A 22,441-nucleotide genomic window follows, 5' to 3' on the forward strand; every position below is an offset into this window, starting at 1 on the left:
GTGAAGTGGATTCTGATTGGCTAATAGATTCCACTTGGACAAAACGTGGCATTGGCGTTTAGTGCACATGCATTTGTTAACGTTGCATAATTACGTAATAACATAAATAGTTTAAAAAATATATAATTTGAAAATTAACAAATAAGAGTACTGCATTAAATAAATAACATAATTAAAGTTAAGATTCCACCTTTTTTTGTGATTTTTTAAAGATCGGTAAATAGCGGTTTAATTACCAGTAACGAAACCGTAACTGTCAAAACTCATGTCTAATGAAAATTGTACCGCAATTAGCAATATTTGTTTTCTGTACTCAGCTTATGAGCTCAAGAGTCAGCTCCTGATTCCTGTCTCGTGTGTAGTGTCTTGTCTTATGTGAAAGTAAGGACCGCTTCTGGACTTCCGTGTGTCAAACCATAACAACAAAATATTTAAGTTCATAACGAGTACAACAACGGCAACATACAGTTGTATTTTATTTATACAAAAGTAAATGTTATAATGGAGGACAAATTGATGCTGGATGATATATCCAGCAGTTTGAGAGAGAGGGTGTTTTTCGCAGCAAGGGATGGAATGTCATTAACTCTATACGCTTTGTTATATGAGAAAAAAAAAGACGACATAGATGACTTACTTAATAGCGTGAGTAAAAATTATAAACATTACTTACAACATCTGACATTATTTTTATATTTCGCCAATGTCATGAGTCGAAAAATAATGGAAGTAACGTCTTTAATATCTATTTTTATCAGCATAAATCAGATGATACCTTATTTTGCGAATCATGTGGGTGCGTTGTTTAATTATTTTTTTGCGTCGTTTACGTATTTCTGTTACACCGTGTAGCGTTTGAAGAATTGCGTAAATTCATAATTTTATTCACGCGAGCGCTGAAATTAGGTAAATAGTTTATTTTCAAGGTTCAGATATGTATCATTGTTTCAATGTAATCCTAACAAACTCTTATGAAATCATTTATTCAAGAATTAGAATGTGATATAGATTTTTGTAAAAATAAAAAAAAATAAAAATATTTGGTTTATAAAATAAAATATATAATAAATAGCCAAAGTCATAGTCATAGATTGTATTACTTGAACATTAGATCACTTTGTGTTTATTTATATCTTAAGATGCAAATGCTGAAGTTCAATGACATTCAAATTATTTATGATCAGAAATATGACAGATGAGATCTTTGAAAATTTGCAGTACAAAAAAATATATCTTTTGTTAAAAAAAATTCAATGCTTATGTAATATTTAGTATATATGTATAAAAGTTAAATTATCTAAAATGAGTTACAAGAGCAAATTTTTTATTACAGGATGTATGCTGCGATGGAGTAAAGTGTACTCCATTGATAGCAGCTTCTAGACATGGAAGAGAAGGGGCAGTCAGAATTCTTCTAGAGAAGTTCCGTCCACCTGTTAGATTGGAGACAGAGGGCACTGTCAAATTTGACGAGTATGTTATTGAAGGTTAGTTGTTTGGAAATATAGTTTTTTTTTAGTTAGCTTTAAAAAAAAACCTAAGATTGTAAAATATTTACAGCATTACAGAATATATGAAATCTAACTTTTTTTTATCCTATGCATTAAAATTCAACTCGTAATTGGAATGCATAAATTAAAAAAATTTAGCAATATAATTATTTACAAATGTATGCACTAATTTAAGAGATATATCTACATTATATTTTTTTGTTATTATCTAAAAGTTACAATAGAGAGAATATTACTTATTATAATTTTTGGACGTTAAGTAGTATTGTTTATTTACTATTTGAAATAATAGCACAAGCTACAAACTTACAGCTAAGATTTGAAAAAAAAATTGTCCATGTTTTATAAATCATTTCTTCCTTGGCTATGTAGGGTTTTTTTTTTATTAATAACTCTGAACAAGAGTTACATTGCCTTAATTGAGTAGCTCCATTAAAAAAAGGTGGCAGATTCGGGATGGATGCGCACTGCCCAAGATCGGGATGGTTGGCGTTCTATGGGGAGGCTTTCGTCCAACAGTGGACGGCAAAAGGCTGAAAAAACAAAAAAAAATGAGTAGCTCCCACGATTATGTTGCACAGCAAAGCAAAAGCTCTTATGGTTTAATGGTTTCAGTGCCCATTATATTACTATTAGATATCAAACTCTTTCATATTTAAACTTAAGTAATTGTTAAATGTAAGCTACTTGTGATCTTGATAGGTTCTGTGACGGTCTCTCACTTAAACCAAATTTAATGAAACCACATGTGTTAAACAAACACTCATTGGAACAACTTGACAGTATTTCCCAGCAGAAGAATATTTTCAGGTTGCTCTTCTGTTGTTTGTACTTTTATTATTATAGTGATCTATCAATAATAAACTAAATATCTGTCTATAATAAACTCTATAGAAATGGAATGAATATATATGTCTCTAATGTTTATTAACCTTAAGAGTAATTGTGTATGTAGCTTTGAAAGATAATTTTCTTATGTAATAAGTATTTAATTAATTATATATGAAATACATTATATTAACAAGATCTCGACTAATGGATTAATCATGATCACATAATGCAATGATTACGGAATATTAAGAGATTTTTATTTTAGAGTACCGTACCGTAACAGCCTGTGAATGTCCCACTGCTGGGCTAAAGGCCTTCTCTCCTCTTTTTGAGGAGAAGGTTTGGAGCTCATTGCACCACGCTGCTCCAATGCGGGTTGGTAGAATTCACATGTGGCAGAACTTGAGTGAAATTAGACATATGCAGGTTTCCTCACGATGTTTTCCTTCACCGTAAAGCACGAGATGAATTATAATCACAAATTAAGCACATGAAAATTATGGTGCTTGCCCGGGTTTGAACCCACGATCATCGGTTAAGATTTAAGCGTTCTTACCACAGGGCCATCTCGGCTTTTTATTTTAGAGTACGAGATAAATAATATTATTATTTAGCTCAAGTTACATTAATTAGTAATGTTTAAACTATCCAGTCAATTCAAACAAGTCGATTAGAAGTGCGGTTGTCGTTTGTGTTATAACAAAAAACCGCAATGTGTTTCAAAGCTGACAACTCGAAATATTTTTGAAACGTTGTTCCTTATCGTACGCTAAACTCCAGATATGATTTGGCGAATGATATGACAAAGTAAATGTATGACTTCGATCGTCACGAATCTTTCGCTATAGTTAGCGTGTTTGTTTGTTTATTTACAATCGTATGTTTATGTATAGGTAAGTAATGTACTGCAGTATAGACGTGCGGTGATTGTGGCGTGCGTCGGCTGTTTCCATATGCGTAGTGTCTTTGTGTGCCTTAACGTCATAACTTTTTTTTTTAACTTTTTTTTTTGCATTTAATTACTCGCAAACGTTGTTAATTTATTTTATTGTGCCCCTTACTGGTTCTTCTTTCTAACCAGTGGTCCCACGATATGTTTTCGTCGGTAGTTATACTAACAGAATTGAAAAGACAAATGACTGTCGTAAACGAATGTACTCGATATATTATTTAATTAAAGAAATATATATTGCATAGATAAGTTTTATCTATTGTAGTAAAACTCTTGATTATATTTCATTGCCTCTTATCGTATGTAAATATAACATATTCAATTTAATGTGGTATGTATGTTGATCTTTTTACTGGACCGAATGATAGTGACTGAATTCCATGACATTTGTCTTATCTCTCACCCGAAAGACGTCCATTGCTGGACAAAGGCCTCCCCCAAGGATTTCCATTTTGGCCGGTCTTGCGCTGCCCGCATCCAACGGCTTCCCGCGACTCTTTCTATGTCGTTTGTCTACATGGATTGAATTGTCCGGCAGTCGATAGTAAATATACAAACTTTAGTTTCCCATACAATCGTTTTTTGGGCTTATAATATATTATTTTTATCGTTAATGCAATAATATTCAGTTACAGGCAGAGACAAATCTAATTTAGTATTATTATTACAATAAGTCTCTACTTTCGTATATTTGTTAATATTCTACATACGTATCATTAACTGTAAGGAGATCCGGTACAGATAGATCTATTAGGCTATTTACATAGCCTTCTATCAATATATGAAGATACCATCGACAGCAATTAGTACTTTTATTAACTTAGTATAATAAAAAAAAAGATTTAGACATAGGAAAATGTACACAATATTTTTTTTGTAATCAGTTGTAATGTAAGAAACAAAAGTATGAAATACCGTTCCGACGTTTCCAAATAGCATAATTTAATAAGGCACAAAAACTGTTTTTTGAAAAAATGCAAAATTTGTACCATTTTTTTTTTATTTTATTTGATCGACTAACCAACGGATTTACGTGCTTCTGAAGGAGTGTTTCATTGCGATTTACTAACTGCAGGCTGTTATTGAGAGTATTTTGACTGAAAAAGACAATCTCTTGTATTTGGCTCTGGATTTGAACCCAGGACTTCGAACTAGCGATTTTCAAAATGCCACCGCGTCCACTTCGACGAACAAAGCAACCAAACAAATTAAAAAAAAATACAGAACACGAAAGTTTTACAAATTTAAGAAGGACGAATTCGTTTTTAAATTACGAAAAATATATTTAAAACCAAAAAAAAAACGATGTTTATTTCCGTAAAACGGTCATCTTTATCGTGTGAAAGACCAATGACTTTACGTTTCTCGTTTTGAGGTTCTCGAGCGCGTGGCGATGTATAATTAGACGTCGGTTCGTTCACAAAGAATCCGAACGAATTGTAACGTAGCCGATGTTCCTTGACTTGGCGCCTTACCAGATCTTTGTTTTCATATGATTTATTGCAATTAATTCACTATTATAAATTTGGTTCGTTGTACACTCATTTGTATTGTATTCACTATGACTGTGAATGAGATAAATTCCAGGTAACAGTTTGAATACACAATAATAGTAAGAAGAAATAATGTATTACTATAATGTATTATTAATTGAATTATTCTTTCTTTTTTTTATTTTATTTAAATATGAAAAATTGTTAATATACTTACCACATTTCGTTGATAAAATATAGATGATTAAATGTAAAAGAAACTATATTACGTCTTAAAATCTACTTCTGAAGTCAGAATTCTTTTATTACCACTATGTGCAGGCACGGACTGCAAGGCCTTAGGCACTTTGGCATTTAAGCCCCCATTCTGAGATGGTTAGAGTAAAATTATATTACTATTTTCCCCTTGGCTGGTAGGAGCCCTAGGCCAGTGCCTTGTCGGTTCTGGCCATAAATCCGTGGCGACATATATTTCGATAAAAATAGTTTATGACAGACGGGGCAGAAAGAATGATCGTATCAGGGTTTTATTTTTTCATTGGATGCACAAACTCCTAAAATGAAAGTTCAATTAAATTAAATTCAAAGTCCAAATTTTTAATTATTTTTTTTTTTACATTAGCTCGTTTGACGTTGACTTGCCTGATCTTAAGCATCGACACGGTCTAAGATGGAGCACGCTTGCCTAAAAGAAACCTGTTCACTTTGGATTTGAATTTATCAATAAAAGGAAATTGCTGTTTTATAAAATATTTAACTTTAATTAAATTTAAATAAATAGATTGAACAATGTGAATGTTTTTGGCGTCTATTGTATTCAAGTCATTCGTATTGTCACATTTAGTGCAAAATGCTTGTTCGTTAGTCATCGTTAAACACTTCGTGGCATCTCAAAAGTAAATATATATTTTGAGAAGTGAATACATAGTTATTGCGAAATTGTCTATTGATATTTCTCCGTAATACTTGTCATGGTCCAGCATTCGTTTATTATTTATTTGTATTTGAATAGTTTATATAAAAGGTAATTCACTTGTCTATGCGCATGCGTATCAAGGTATATCACGATCTGGAATTTTGTTATTTAATGTATAAACCTAGTGATCACTTTAAAGGCTCTTTTGACTATGTAACATTTTAAATATACATAGAAAAACTTTTCATTCGTCTGATACAGTCGTTGAGCGTATCACCAATACCGCAAATAATATCCAAGAAATATCGATATATTACTGTGAGCGTAAATGAAGTCGTTTTTATATTTTTAAATATTTATATTGTATGTATAATATAAGAAAAACGTAAAAGCTTAGAGGTCTTCGGGTTGAAGCCGTAATCTTCAATTAAGATTCAAGTGTTCTAACCATTGGGCCATCGAGCCAGAGAGCGATCTTGAACTTGAACATTAAATTAACTTTAAACACAAATATAATACGACACAAAAATACTTAAATAAGTAAAAAATAAATATATATGTCTGTTGTCCCTCGATATATATAATTAGGTATATAATTTCACTTGAACTTTAACAAATATATCCCTCTTAACTTTTTTTTTGTTTATTAGCAAAAGGAAAGACTATACAGCCCAATATATCAAAGTTTATGGTTTATATTATAGTATTAGTAGACGGGTCGGTTGGCGTGGTTGGTAGATATTTGCCTTTCACGCCGAAGGTTGTGGGTTCGATTCCCACCCAGGACAGACATTTGTATGCATGAACATGTGTATTAGTCCTGAGTCTGGGTGTAATTATCTATATAAGTATGTATTTATAAAAAAAAGTAGTATCTGTAGTATATCAGTTGTCTGGTTTCCATAGCAAAAGCTCTTCTTAATTTGGGATCAGATGTCCCAGGATATTTATTTATTATTTATTTTATTTATATACCGCTTTTTTTCAGGTGCCACAGCTCTCTGGTGTGCAGCAGGTGCAGGTCACTTAGGGATAGTTAAACGGTTAGTTCGAGCTGGAGCTAATGTGAATCACGCGACAAAGACACTAAGCACACCCCTACGAGCCGCCTGCTTTGACGGACGACTCGATATAGTGAAGTACCTCGTGCGACATGGGGCGGACATACACAAGGCGAACAAGTACAATAATACATGCCTTATGATCGCAGCATATAAAGGACACCTCGATGTGGTAAGGATTTTTGATTATTAATTAATTATAAAAAAAAAAAAAACTGAATTAGTAAAATACTCTCCAAATAAGCAATAAACCTTCTCCTCAAAAAGGGAGAGGAGGCCCTAGACCAGCAGTGGGACATTAACAGGCTGTTACTGAAAATACTCTCACCAACTTTACCCTTCTAAGAAATAGCTGATGATCTTTGAGCGTATGTCTATATTTAACTTTGCTAAAAACAATTCCGATCATGCTAGTTTTTAAGTAATTTCATTTATTAGACGGTTATGTTGTCACAGAAAGATATAGTCTGTCTCTTTTCTTTATAAACATATATAACAAAATTAATATGGAGAACTATATTCCTGCTCCCCCCTTCCTTCTTAAGTCCACGCGAGCTGGTTCTCGATATCACCGCCTAACTGTGACATCAATTCCATCGCGCACAAAGAAATTTGACAACTCCTTTCTTTGTCGCACTACCAAAAAATGGAATTCCTTACCAGCTCACGTGTTCCCCTCCTCCTACAACCCGGGTTCCTTCAAACGAGGCGTGAAGAGGCATCTTGCGGGGACGGCTAGTACAGAACATTCTTCCCGACTGTACTGGCCGTCGTCGCGTTTGGACTCTACTACCACTTACCATCAGGTGGAGTAGAGTCATTTGCCATCCCGGGGCATATAAAAAAAATATAATTAGAAGAGAAGAGAATAAATATTTAATATAAGTTTAAAACTTGCTAATAAAAGAAAGGTTTTTATAAAGTAACTTTGAATGCAATAAATATGGTATACAAATTTGATACTTTTTTTAATGACTGTTCTGTTAAAAAAGTTAAGTATTTATATTCCCAGTATACTTCGCCTTATTACATAATAGTATGTAATTATTTCTTGATTAAAAGTCATCTTATTTACTTTCCCTGACAGTAAATAAGTCTTGTATACAATGTTGATATTTGGTCACATTTAATATTGACAATTTTTATCTTTGTCACGTCTGAATGGAAAAATAGCACAAAGTCACGGTGAAAAAAATATATTAAAAGAGGTCATAATTTTTGTTAGTTCTAAACAGAGTTTTTTTTATAGAATAGGAAGGTGGACGAGCATATGGGCCACCCGATGGTAAGTGGTCACCAACGCCCATAGACGTTGGCATTGCAAGAAATGTTAACCATCGCTTAAATCACTACTAAGATGTTGTCCCGTGCCTGTAATTACACTGGCTCACTCACCCTTCAAACCGGAACACAACAATACCAAATACTGCTGTTTTGCGGTAGAATATCTGATGAGTAGGTGGTACCTACCCAGACGAGCTTGCACAAAGCCCTACCTCCAGTAGGTAGTAGTAGGTGGTAGATGCGTTCTCTCAGGAAATATTAACCTGATTCACATTAGTCGGCCAACCGGTGACGTAGTCAAGGCCAGTACAGCACAATAAAAAAATGCGATTTGATTATTAGCAGTCGCAGCGATAACACGAAAAAAGGAGAAGAATTAATTTTCCAGATCGACTGCGGTTGGGCCAAAATAATATATACGTGACGAGGTCACATCGTGGCACGTTGCGACTCCTCACCGATTCGCGATGCAATATCGTGTCATGTAAATTTACGACGTTCATAGTAATAATTAAAACCATCGCACTGTACGATACGACATGTTACGGCACGACGTCATGTCGTGGAAACTTATGACGCAATTTTCCGCCGGTGCCGCGTTTGATGTTTAGTAAATTTATAGTTAAAGATGATATATGTAAATTTTAACGTATCTAGGCTGGAATCGTGAAAATTGATAATTTTTCAATGTACATGTTCTGGCTCACGCTCAGGGCTATAACAGAATTTAATTCAACATGTCACATGGAATTTATGCAAGGTGATGTAAAAGAAATATTGTAATATCGCTAAAAATATTTTCATAATATCCGCAATGTTGGGATAAAGACAACAGTGTGGATTTTAAGGAAGACCGTAAGCTATAATAGGTTTCTCCGCTACCGAAGTCTCGAAGTCCTACGACTTCGAGACTTCGGTAGCTTCAGTATCAGGATAAAAGGATAAATATATATTGAGGGTGGGTGTTACTGGACATGGGTAAACACTTAGTTCATCTTCTTAGGCGTCTTTACGAAGATGGGACTGCATCCTTGCTTTTAGATAAAACATCATCTGTCCGTGCGGACGAAGACTTTGATCCCAGCGCTGGAGTCCGCCAAGGATGCATAATATCATCGCTCTTGTTCAATGCTTACACAGAACTGGGATTGCGCATTGCGCTTGAGGACTGGAGTGACGGTGTTGCAGTTGGTGAGCGCAAGATTACAAATTTGCGCTATGCCGACGACACGACCCTGTTTGCGTCTGACGCAGTTCATGTGGAAGAATTGCTTTTTAAAATGGAGCGCGTATGCCAAGAATTCGGATTAAAGTAGTAAAACGAAGATGATGATTGTAGACCGGGCAAAAAACAACTCGCCCGAGATCACTCAGATTGCGAACTGTGAGTTCGTCCAATCCTATATATATCTGGGAGCTTTAATATCGAATAATGGCGGATTGCGGATTCATGGCGACCACGACCGCTCTGACAAGAGTGTCACGACGAAGAAGAAGATATATATTTATAAAAGTATTATTTCCTTTAGGTCCAGTTTCTGTTGGACAGCGGCGCGCGCGTGGACGAGAGGGCGCTGTGCGGCGCGACGGCGCTGCACTTCGCGTCCGAGTGCGGGCACGCGGCCGTCGTGTGCGCGCTCATCGACCACAGCGCCAAGATACTCACCAACGAGAACGGTGAGCCTGCCCGCGGCATCGTTCAACACAGATATATGTACAGATAGATACCGCTAGCTTGTCAAATTGTAAGAAAAACGAGCGTGCCACATTTTGTAACACCCAATGAGATGTAACGAGATCAGTTTAATGTTACACAAGTATGTACCCAACAAATACTAGCGAAGCTTCCGTTGTCAAAGAGTATAGAACAACTTGTTTCTTATTTGGTAGGAAACTTATTCAAAATGCTCGTAGCGTAGCTCCATTTGTGTTTGAATTTATTTAGATATCAACATTCTTTAAAGATGACAAAACATAAAATTACGAAGTTTTTTGATTTGTTAGTAAGTTTCGTAGCGAAGTATTGTTATTAACGGTGAGAAACATATTGCAGTACCATCACGCTTAAGAAAAATACAATTATTTCTAAATGTTAATTCTTGTACACCATCTAAGCTGATGATAACGAGCGAGGTGATGGCCAGAGGTGATACGTATGTCGTCCTCAGGCATGACTCCGCTGCAGTGCGCGGCGGAGCGCGCGCGCGCGTCTGTGGTGGAGATCCTGGCGGCGCGGCCCGAGGTCACGCGCACGCAGGCCGTCGAGGCCTACGAGCTGCTGGGCGCCTCCTTCGCCAACGACAAGGAGTACTACTGCTTGAGGGTGACTCTCTCCTCTTTGTAAACAATAACGGCATTATTCTGCACGCCTCAAGTGAACACAAACTTTGCACGCAATCTGTCCCTATAATTAAAAGAGATAAAAATATAACTTAAAACTGCTAATAAATAAAATACACACAAACACACGAGGACTCACTCATACTCATTCAGTAGATTCTCATATTTTAATAGTTTTAATTTATTAACTGTCTTACTTAGGGTGTAATTTTCTATATAAGTATGTATTTACAAAAGAAAAGTAGTATATGTAGTATATCAGTTGTCTGGTTTCCATAGCACAAGCTCTGCTTAGTTTGGGATCAGATGGCCGTGTGTGAATTATGTCCCAGGATATTATTACGAAATAAATAAATAATTAGTCTATTGTTTATGATTGTACTGCCAAACTCACATAGCAACACAAAGAAGTCTACTATATTTTACTCGTGTCATTTATTTGTGAGTTCCATATTTAAAAGTATATATTTCTTGTTCCTCAGATGGCCTACCAGTACCTACACAGAGCGATGGCGATGCGCTACGACACTCGCTACGGTATACTCCTGAAGAAACCCGCCGAACCCATTCCTGCCTACGATAATTGGAGAGAGAGCACCACTCTGGAGGTAATATCTAACCTATATTTAAACAATAACAGTATATAGAAGATTTTTTTGCAATTATATATGGTAAATTTGATACATAAATCTCATTTCATCTACTAATGAGCAGTGACATAGCTACTTTTTTAAAAAACAATATGCATATTACAATTCTTATAAACGTAATATATTATATTAATATAATATTTAGGAATAAGACTTGGTATTCGTTTTTACTCAAATCTGTTTTATTTTCTTGTTGCATATAATAATTATTTAATATTTTGATAACATTTTATTTGGTCAATAAAATGTTACCATTACAATAAAGAAAATCTATTAAAGACCAAACTCAACATTCGACGTAAAATTCAAACGGTAAATATTATAAATTGTCAGTATTGTATATAATAATTTAAAGTAACGGAGTAGTCGTATACGAAGCGTCAATGCTCCCGCTCGCGTCGGATCGGGCGAGCGTGCGGAGAGTGCGCGAATGCGCGTAGTGCAGTGTGCGCGTGCGCAGGACGTGGAGCGGCTGGTGGGCAACCCGCACGGGCTGCACATGGAGGGGCTGACGGTGCGCGAGCGGCTGCTGGGCCGCGCGTGCCCCGACCTGCCGCACCCCGTGGTGTTCCGCGGCGCCGTGTTCGCGGACGAGGCGCGCTTCGACCGCTGCCTCGCGCTCTGGAAGCACGCGCTGGCGCTGCGGCACCTCAACCAGGTGCGCCCCGCGCCTCGCCCGTTAATTATTATTGGGGAGACGAACAGTTATGGAGTACACTTAATATTATCTCATTAAAAATAAATCACGAACCAGTCGAGTCTTCACAGATAAGTAAATCCAAATAATATTATTAATAACGAGTGACGATTAAAATATTAGATTAATTAAAATTTCATAAAATATTTATTAATTACCGTTTGCTTGCTGTGGTCTCCTTTAATTGAAGGAGCACACATATTTTAAAATATTATTCGACGATGTAATGTACTCGTAAGCGTGTATCCTTTGTTGGTGAAATAAATAAATAAATAAATTACTAAATAATTTTGTAAAAAAATAATGATTTGTCTTTTATCAACGCCACGATAATTTAATAATTAGTGTGAACAATAGTAACAATATACTCCACCAGTAATGTAGTACATAGTTGCAGAGACCAATATGTCTTATATAAAATAACTATTTATCTATTGCAATATTCTCTAATACCATTGATTTCTTGCAGGTGTCGGTAGTTAAAGATTTGCTGAGGTTCGCACAAGTATTCTCGCAGATGATTCATATTGGAATCGAATTGCCGCTCGATCAGGTAACTACGACTTCAATTTTTTTTTTCCACTATAATAATGTCCTCCAGACCAATTTCGGCCACGGCGGCCAATCTCAAGAGAGATTAGCCAACTACGTAGGAGATATTATAGTGCACAAGTGTGTGAGCAAACACAGGTGCACTCTCTATTCCCTAGCTCTCATAATCCGATGGGACGGCAATCCGACACGACCGGAAAGAGTTCACGCGCAGGGCAAACGGCTTTACGTGCTTTCCGAGACACGGGAGTGTACACACTTCCAACTTCCGGACTCCCAAAAACCCAATAAATTTTGTTGGCCCGACCTGGGAATTGAACCCAGGACCTCCGCGTCTGCGGCCTAACATCAAGCCTATAGACCAACGAGGTAGTCAAATTTTCCCACTATATTATTATTTCCACATATAGACAGCTAATAAAAGTATTTTAAAAATTAAAATGACGTAAATAGCTAGCTAGTAAAGCTTCTATAGGGACGAAACATATTTAATGAATGAACAAAGTACAAAATACTGCAAGTATCTCGGATTACTATTAGTATATGTAAATATTCACACATAAGTACTCTCGAACATACAACTGCTTAAATTCGCCCGCGTTGGTGTGGGGCAGCTTATGTGCATGTTATGTAAGGATGTAAGCTATCTCTATGTCAAATTTCACTCAAACCTTTCCAACCCTTTTTGCGTGATTGAGTAATTTTACATATTAATAGGATAACAGAAAAGAAACAGCTAGTAAATCTTCCACTTCTGAGTTTTTTACTGGTGGTACGGCTTTGTGCAAGTTCTTCTGGGTAGGTACCACTCACTCATCAGACATTCTATCGCAAAACAGCAGTACTTGGTATTGTTGTGTTCCGGTTTGAAGGGCAAGTGAGCCAGTGTAATTACAGGCACGGGACATAACATCTTAGTTCCCAAGGTTGGTGGCGCATTGGCGATGTAAGCGATGGTTAACATTTCTTACAATGCCAATGTCTATGGGCGTTGGTGACCACTTACCATCAAGTGACCCATATGTTCGTCCGCCTTCCTATTCTTTAAAAAAAAACTTATTCGTTACTTATTTTGAATCGTGAAGAATATACTTTAACCTTTAGAAAGGTTTTGCATGTCAATTTATAAAAAAAAACCAGCTACCCAACCCAGGGCTTCGTTCGTATATGCTCGTCCGCCTACCTATTCTATATAAAAAAAAGTTTTTTTAAATGGTTTGTATATATTGCAGGTTTGTTACGTTTTGGAAGCATGCGCGGAGGAACTTAAACGTGGCCTCTTGAGGATGGACAAACCGCAAACGAATCACGACCCGGACGCTTTAATTGTGAGTGAAATGTTTCTCTGATGTTTCTTTTATCCAAATTGAATCTACATCTTTAATCAGAAGCGACTTTGAAGGTGCTAATTGGAATACGCAAGATAATAGCTAGCTGCCCTGGACGTATTGTAGTGCACAAGTGTGTTCGCTCATTTTACTATTTCATAATCCGCTGGGACAGCAATCCTACACGGCCGGAAATAGGTCAGGCAGGACTAACGGCTTTACGTGCTTTGTAATGTACACACTTCTAATGTGTACATTCGCAGACTCGGGGCGGCTACTGAGATTCTTCGACAGAAAAAATGAAGTTCTCGGCCTCTTATTATCAACGAGACAGTCAATCTTTCTAAAGTTTCCGATTATGTAATATGAGTAAGACTGGCAACACAGCTGCACCGATACAGTCATTGCCAGATGTCAATACGATGCTACCGTTCTTAAGAGTGTTTTCTTACGACATCTACATTTTCTAATACAATAAACCCATTGTTATATAACAAAGTGCGTATAGTTACAGTGGCGTCATTCTATGTTTACGACAATATTAAATTGATAATAATTTGAAGCTTTTTACCGTAATAGTCTGTGAATGTCCCACTGCTGGGCTAAAGGCCTTCTCTCCCCTTTTGAGGAGAAGGTTTGGAGCTTATTCCGACACGCTACTCCAATGCGGATTGGTGGCAGAATTTCAGTGAAATTAGACACATGCAGGTTTCCTCACGATGTTTTCCTTCACCGTAAAGCACGAGATGAATTATAATCACGAATTAAGCAGATGAAAATTCAGCGGTGCTTGCCCGAGTTTGAACCCACGATCATCGGTTAAGATTCATATAAACTCAAGTTAAACTTATAATGCCTAGTTTACGACTTTGCAAAGTCAAAAACTTCCTGTGTTGTACAGTATAAGTTTCTCGTATGAGATTCCTCAGGTTTTTTTTTAATCTTATGGCAAAATAACATTGATCAATAACGATTCATCATTCATCATTGGCATGACGGGCCGGTTGGCGTGGTTGGTAGATACTTGCCTTTCACGCCGAAGGTTGTGTGTTCAATTCCCACCCAGGACCGACATTTGTGTGCGTGAACATCTCTGTTTGTTCTGAGTCTTGGTGTAATTATCTGTAAAAGTATGTATTTACATAAGAAAAGTAGTTTGTGTAGTATATCAGTTATCTGGTTTCCATAGCACAAGCGCTGCTTAGTTTGGGATCAGATGGCCGTGTGTGAATAACGTAACAGGATATTATCGTTGGTTGGAATGATTAATATTTTGGAGCGCCAAATCTATTCAGCCTATAACATAAATAAGCAAAATAATAATAATTTAAGCAGTAGCGGTAAATTAAACATGCTTATATATTTATCGATTGATTATATTAGTGTGTACTTATGTCAGGAGGAATACGAGAGTAACGTCCGAACGGCTCTCTACCTGGTCGCGGTAGCTGCAAGACTGCTGGAGAATCCTGGAAACGATGACGTGAGTTTTTTTTTTAAATATAAAATTAGAAAAATTAACGGTCTTTTTTTCTTAGTTATGAAATATAAAATAAAAATAAATTTTAGTCATATTTTATAATTTAGTATTTGTTCACAAACCAAAGTCTTATCCAAAGATTTTCCCCATCTTTGCCCAATAGCAGCCAGTATTGTCTTGGAGAGTTGTCATTTTATCTTGTAACGCATCTTGCGATTGCGGTCCATATCTTGTCCAGGAGTTGTGATATATAGCCAGACCATTTCTATTTTATTTGCTCGTCGTAGCGGAGATTATCTGTTGATTTCGATTCGCTTTCGTAATATTGAACATGCTAAAAAAAAAAAAAATTATTGTATCTTCCACGTTTGACAGCTATATGTTATACACAGTACAAGGCAAAGCGGTTATGATTTTTACACTTTAAATTTTTGTCTCTCATTTTTGTAGTTATGTATTATGTTATACGAATATTCATTTTTATTGAATATATATATACTACTTAATATTTTCGGTCCTTCGAGTCTGTACATATTTAATAATAGTAATATACTTTTAGGAGACTATCGGGGCGGCTCACCGAGCGATATTCAGGCTACGATTCTCGTCGCTGAGATCCGGTCAGACGCTATTGCATCTCGCGGTAGACAGACAGACACCAGTGGACGACTTCCACACGAGCGACGTCTGCCAGTGAGTTTGTCGATACTTAAAAATGTCACTGGGAGCTGGAATCGTTTAAGTAGCGGTTGAAAATGTATTCGCGTGTGCAGGTTCCCGTGCGCGCGCAGCGCGCGCCTGCTGCTGGCGTGCGGCGCGCGCGTGGACGCGGCCGACGACGCGCGCCGCACGCCGCTGCACGTCGCGCTCATCTCCTACCAGCTGCTGCCCGGTGCGGACCGCGAGCCTACGTCCTTGTGTTGTTCGCACTGCGCGACACGCTGTGGTCACCCCGCCCGTGCTCATTGACACGCTAATGTGGTCACCCCGCCCGTGCTCATTGACACGCTAATGTGGTCACTCCGCCCGTACTCATTGACACGCTAATGTGGTCACCCCGCCCGTACTCATTGACACGCTAATTATTTCTTACACTGATGATACGCTACCTTTTTTTTTTAAACACTGGAAAAACGCATTACGCGTTTCCCCCACGGGAACAGTGGGGGGGTATGTGGAGCTCGCCGGTGTCCTTTCCGTCTTAACGAGGAGCGTCACGGGATCGCTTTCGCATGCTACCGTGATGATACGCTACCTACCGTACCAACTGAAATGTTATTATGTCACCTGGGCTATTATGTCACCTGGGCTATTGTACGACTCGATCTCTCAACTCAAGTACAACAACGTCTATATTATGTTCTAACCGCGGGAGGAGTAAAGACAGATAAACAATTTTGAAATCGTCTGAAATATGTCAATCTAAGATTCGTTACTTTACTCCTTCTTCGATTGGAATAGAGTACAGTGTAATAGCATAGTGTGACCGTCGAAGCGCCCCACTAACGAGGCATGTCCGGTGCGCAGACGACGGGTCGCAGGCGCGCGAGGCGGTGTGCGCGTGCGTGTGCGAGCTGCTGGCGCACGGCGCGCACGTGGACGCCGTGGACGCGGCCGGCATCACGCCGCTCGTGGCCGCCATCGGCGGTGAGCTCGTTTTTTCTCACATACGACGCACGATATACTATGATACAGTAAAAACTTATAGACAGAAAAATATTATATTTGGTATAAAAGCCGAAGTATGCACCACATCTTCATTAAAGATTGCAAGCGAGGCAGGGAACGCTGAATTTTCATGTGCCTAATTCATCTCGTGCTCAGCGGGGAAGGTGAACATCGCGGAGAGATTTGCAAAGAAACCTGGAAAGGAGGTCTCGGCCCGAGGGCTATCGCCGGGCTGTGTATTAATGTTAAAAAATTAATAAAATGCGCAGGGCCGGCGGAGGGCGTGGTGCGCGCGGCGCTGTCCCCGCGGCTGGCGTGCCTGGCGGCGGCGGCGCTGGCGGCGCACGGCGCGACCTACACGCCGGCGCACGTGCCGCGCGTGCTGCACGCCTTCCTCGCCATGCACGGCGTGCGGCCCAGGTAGACGACCCCGCTGCGACACTTGCCAAAAACTTCCAGCTTCATCTACCGACTCCGTCGTCCGTAGCGCTAGCTTGATTCGAAATTTGCCGAAAGATCGATGAGGTATTTGACAGGCGGTGCGTTCTTTAGATTCTGGTTTATCTGCCTGCTATGGTAGGTGCCCGTCGGTCGGATCGTCTCCTAGTCGTTAGTGAGAAGTATTTTTAAACATCTCGAATCTTCCATGCTTTCGAACGAAATTGGATTAGAACAAAATTTTAGTATTAGATCTTTAGCCAAGTACTTGTAGATTTTTATATTTTATTATAACCGATTTCTTTTGAGATGCCATACCCGCTAGTTGACTATATAATATTATGATATTATATTATAGAATCTTCTAGAAAGCTATAGAAACAGGAAATCTTCGTGGGCTTATTTTTTTGACGAGTTAAAGTAATTAACGATATATTTTTTCAGAATTTGTGAATTTGCATTCATTGTCCTGTTAATGATTCTTTATTATATAAAGTTTCTTGTGTCATATTAATTTTTGTTTAAGATATTGTTAATGGTTATTTTTTATGACTTTATTTTTAATGTGATGCACAATTTTGTCGATTGTATAAAATATGGGAACTATGGATATTAGAATTGAATTTATTTCTTTTAATTGACTGACATGGTGTGTTCTTAAATTGAATTTTTTTTTGTCAACATATCCTACTTTATGACACAGATAATAAATATCATAGATATTATTAAGATCGCATAAATTTGACTGAGAAGTAGTTTATATTTATTATTGTGTTCATATTACTTTAAAATGTTTACTCATATGACATATCCTTACCGAAGTATATAACATGAACTTCGATATATAACTCATTATATATAATTCGTATTTAATTAACAGCAGCAATTAATATACAAGCTTTCAAAAGTATGTAAGTATGAAATATTTAATTGTTTCAAAGTACGGGACAGATTAAGTGATTGGTCGAACACAGGGTTCCTATGTGTTCCGATCGTTTATATAACGAAGGCTCAAATCGAATATTTATTATATATAGACGCTAAATAGAGGCGAATGAAATGTGATAATTAACATAGATAACGTTTAGGTTAAGGGTAGAACAATTAGACGCCTTTAAAACTGTGACGTGATAACGAATATATAAAAAAAAGTTTTTTTTTTTTGGTATGTAAATTAAAGAGTTAAAAAACGAGTGTTTTGGGACTGATAAGAGTCTCATTCGGGTTCTCTAATAGTCTTTTAAAAACTATATTTATAGTATTTCTGTCAGCTGTAGAAAATGCTTATAAATAGCGCTGTCTTTTTCTCGCACACTTAGTGAGAACGGGACGGGGATATCAACACGAATCAATGCACATTAATTTTATTTAAAATTATTATATTTAAGTTATCTATAAGCAAAATTTTAATAGTTAATAATGAGCTTTGGTTTGATGATAATTTGAAATAATCGATTAAAACATACTATACTACTTACCTACTTATAAACGTTGCATAGCGGGTGTTTACGTAACACTGATTCCTCTCTTTCTCTCATCAATGTTTTCGCATTCGAAAGAAAAATAGAGCATTGTTTAACTAAATCACCCACTGAACATTTTTTGTATTTATTTAAATCACCATAGACGATAGATAAACTTATTCGATTTTTTCAAAACACGCTTGACATATTTTTATTCAAAAAAAAAATGATATTTTTATAAAACAATTGTTTATCAGTCACCGAAATCGTTTTGATTTGTATAAAAATAGTTAATTTTGTGTAATATTATCGTTGTTTGGATTTAAGTAGGTAGATTAAAACGATTATATTAATTTAATTAATAATATATATTAATTTTTTTTTAATTAGTATGCTATAGATCGAACTAGTCATTATTTTACTGATATTAATATTTTAAAGAACTATTGATGTAAAAATATTGTAATTACTCGCACTTGCTAACATTGACAAGCTCAGTTTTCAGTCTTTTACTTAGGCGTCTGTAAGCGCAAAGTTCGCAAATTGTTACGACATTACCGGCCATCTTTGTACTCACTGAACGATTGCTTAGTAACAACACATTTACTAATCAAATTTCAGAATTATTTTATAACAATTGTTGAGCTGAAATGAAATATTATTTTTTTCAAAAAAAAAAAAAAAAATTAAAACCGATTTAAATATTGATCACTGTCTAATACCAATAAATTGCGATGTAAGCTCTGTGATACTGAAATCAACGCAAACATTAACGAGACCAATCTTACACACGTATACCGTATTCCAATCCAAGAGATTGAAACATACCTCGTATTTATATAGTATATGTCTACCAAAGCGATTTGTAATAGCGTTGCCTTCCGCACTACAAAACAGTTCTTGATTAATATATTTTATTCCACTTAACTTATTATGCAGCTTTAATTATTATTATTTTTTTCCAAAGTTTTGATAGCAATTTTTTTTTTCACAAATCCATAAGGAATATCATAGATTATTCAAGATCTCGAGCGATTAAATCTCGTCAATACAATGTCAAAGTTGTTTTTGTGTCAATACTTCTCTTCCGATTGCAACAGATTATAAATATATATATGCAGAATCTAGAGCTTTCTTTTCATGCAGTCGATTAATTAGTGATTGCATTATTAGTTTAGTAGTAAAACGATTGTATTTGGCGCGTAACCTTTGCTTGAATAATTACAAATTGTGTATTTTTTTAAAGTGACTTCTATATTCTTAAGTATTAATGGATAATAACAAAATTAGCCGGTAATAAAAAGGTGGGATTAGTTGCTATATGCCGTTAAAATCTGTATATGTAATAAGGCTGAATGGATACATATATGCCATTTGTTAATTACATAAAAAAGTTATTATAAAAAGTGCTTTTATGGAATGTAATGTCGAAATTATTTAAAAAAGGAAAGCGATGACCGTTTCATAATCGTCCGATGATACGCCATGGCCGGAAAAGAAACAATTAATATCGGTACGGTATATTATTGTTAAAATAGAATTAATTATTGAAATCAATTTTAATGATCATAGTTTTAATCAATTTGTACAATAAAAATATATCATAATGGTACCGATTTTTCTTGTAAGCAATATCTACGCTAAAGTTATTTAAATATATATATATATATATATATATATATTTGTGTATCTTTCTAATGTGTGAAATTAAAGAAGGGAAAATATATGTACTGCCACACTAATTGAGTTTAGATATTGTGCATAGACAAAATACATCACCAGAATTATTAGTTTTGATAAGTAACCAAAAAGTTTCATAATACTCAATTCGATTCATAGATTCTTAGTTATGCCAAAATTACAGATTATAACTCCTTATGTCAATAGACAATAATTGTATTTCATTGAATCGTGACGTTTATTTTGCACAAGACAACTCTTCAGGTCTCTTTACCGCAGCCAGTCGTAATTGCTCTTTTGAATTAAACGTTTGACAAGTGACGTACGGACAAATGAATTTAATTGATTTCTTAATTCGAAATTCGAAGATCAAGGCGATTTGCAATATTCTCGAAACGAATCAATGTTCGAAATGATTAATTGGTAACTATAATCGTGATTAAATGTCATATCACAAAGATTTTTAATTACAATTTTGTTGGCTTTTTGTCCATTTTTCAATCGAATGTCTTTGTACGCATGTTGTTGTGGCGTTACCTAATTGTTAGATTCCGTTATATTCTTATGGAATTATATCGTATATAATATATAAATAGACATTACTTGTACATTATAGAAGTCGGATTAATTAAAATATACATTATCGAGTTTCTTGAGCCGTCGCTCGTGCTAATTTATCTTTGCTTTCGAACCAGCAGCGTTATATAGAATATCCACCTAAAGAGTTTTAGTAAAAGAAGGTTGCAAATTACTAAATCAAACATTTGCATATAAATATTCTACCGCAAAACAGCAGTACTTGATATTGTTGTGTTCCGGTTTGGAGGGCGAGTGAGCCAGTGTAATTACAGGCACAAGGGACATAAAATCTTAGTTCCCATGGTTGGTGGCGCATTGGCTATGTAAGCGATGGTTGACATTTCTTACAATGCCAATGTCTAAGGGCGTTGGTGACCACTTATATAGCATCAGGTGGCCCATATGCTCGTCCGCCTTCCTATTCTATATAAAAAAATAATCACAACCGTAGTAGAGACGCCGCTTTCTAACGTTTCATATCGGAACGTTGAATTTAAATTTTAATCTTATCGTCGCGCCCTACAAAGTTTTACTACCAAAAAAAAGATAAAAATAAATTTATTTGCGGTTATTTTTATCACGTGACTTAACAATATTTAAATACTATCTGTTGTAAGAATATGTCCGATTTCAATATTCAAAATACGTCTTTTATGCGAAATATTTTAAAGATTTTATTTACTCATTCTGAAATGAAAACGGCGCCGTAACGAGTACATACGATTCTCATTCGTATGTAATATAAATAGTAAGTGAGTAATCTCAATGTTGATTTACTTGTAGACGAGGAAATGAAATCTTGCTTTTCCCATAATCTTCAACAGCGGAAATACTTGTACTGTTACATGCAACGTACATTCTATAGATAAATGTTTTTATTAAAAAAGAATGAGAAATATTAAAAAAAAAAAATTGGAGACGCGATAATGATATATCATATCAGGAATAAGCTCCATAACTTCTCCTCAAAAATGGAGAGGAGACCTTAGCCCAGCATTGGGACATTCACAGGCTGGTGCTTTACTTTTTTTTACAATTTTATTTATTATTCTTAAAATATATTAAAATGTTTTTTTTTTTTTAAATAATGTTAGTTTTGACGTGAAATATGATGGTTCCGATAATGTTGTGACAGAACTATGTAAATTAATTTGACAGAACGAAAAGTATCGCCATATTTTTCGTTTTTTTTTTTTTTTTAATAATATCAAGTTCTTAAGTTCAATTTTAGTCTAAAGATTGTGTATTAACAAAACACTATTCAATGTTCCGTTTAACAGATAAGTTGTATAGAATATCTATTGTACTTTTATACGTGATTGTATTCATTATAAAAGTAAATATGCCTCGAGTATTGCAATAATTAACTGCATGAAGCTGAATTTAATATTTTTATAAAACGATTAAAAAAAAAAATCAAGATTTGCATTATTGATATTAAAGATTGTTATAAATATTAATAATAATCTTATAACGCACCTGTTAGCAATAATACACAATAATGTTATATAAATGATT

At 35.8% G+C, this 22,441-nt stretch overlaps 1 protein-coding gene across 2 annotated transcripts; it reads left to right on the top strand.

The window, feature by feature from the left end:
• Positions 1-290: 290 nt before the first annotated feature.
• Positions 291-19,394, top strand: LOC126774965 (protein fem-1 homolog B). 2 transcript variants are annotated; one of them, XM_050496653.1, is made up of 14 exons: positions 291-645; positions 1,334-1,487; positions 6,692-6,936; positions 9,578-9,725; positions 10,217-10,371; positions 10,871-10,996; positions 11,499-11,696; positions 12,205-12,288; positions 13,520-13,615; positions 15,015-15,098; positions 15,655-15,788; positions 15,869-15,987; positions 16,623-16,742; positions 17,033-19,394. In XM_050496653.1, exons 1-14 carry the CDS (start codon positions 502-504, stop codon positions 17,185-17,187), a joined length of 1,962 nt encoding a protein of 653 aa, XP_050352610.1. In that variant the 5' UTR covers positions 291-501; the 3' UTR covers positions 17,188-19,394. The 2 variants fall into 2 exon arrangements, with proteins under 2 accessions (XP_050352610.1, XP_050352611.1); XM_050496654.1 differs by having other exon boundaries at positions 15,018-15,098.
• Positions 19,395-22,441: the final 3,047 nt, after the last annotated feature.

Source organism: Nymphalis io, chromosome 17, assembly GCF_905147045.1.
Source record: "Nymphalis io chromosome 17, ilAglIoxx1.1, whole genome shotgun sequence".
Lineage (NCBI taxonomy): Eukaryota > Metazoa > Arthropoda > Insecta > Lepidoptera > Nymphalidae > Nymphalis > Nymphalis io.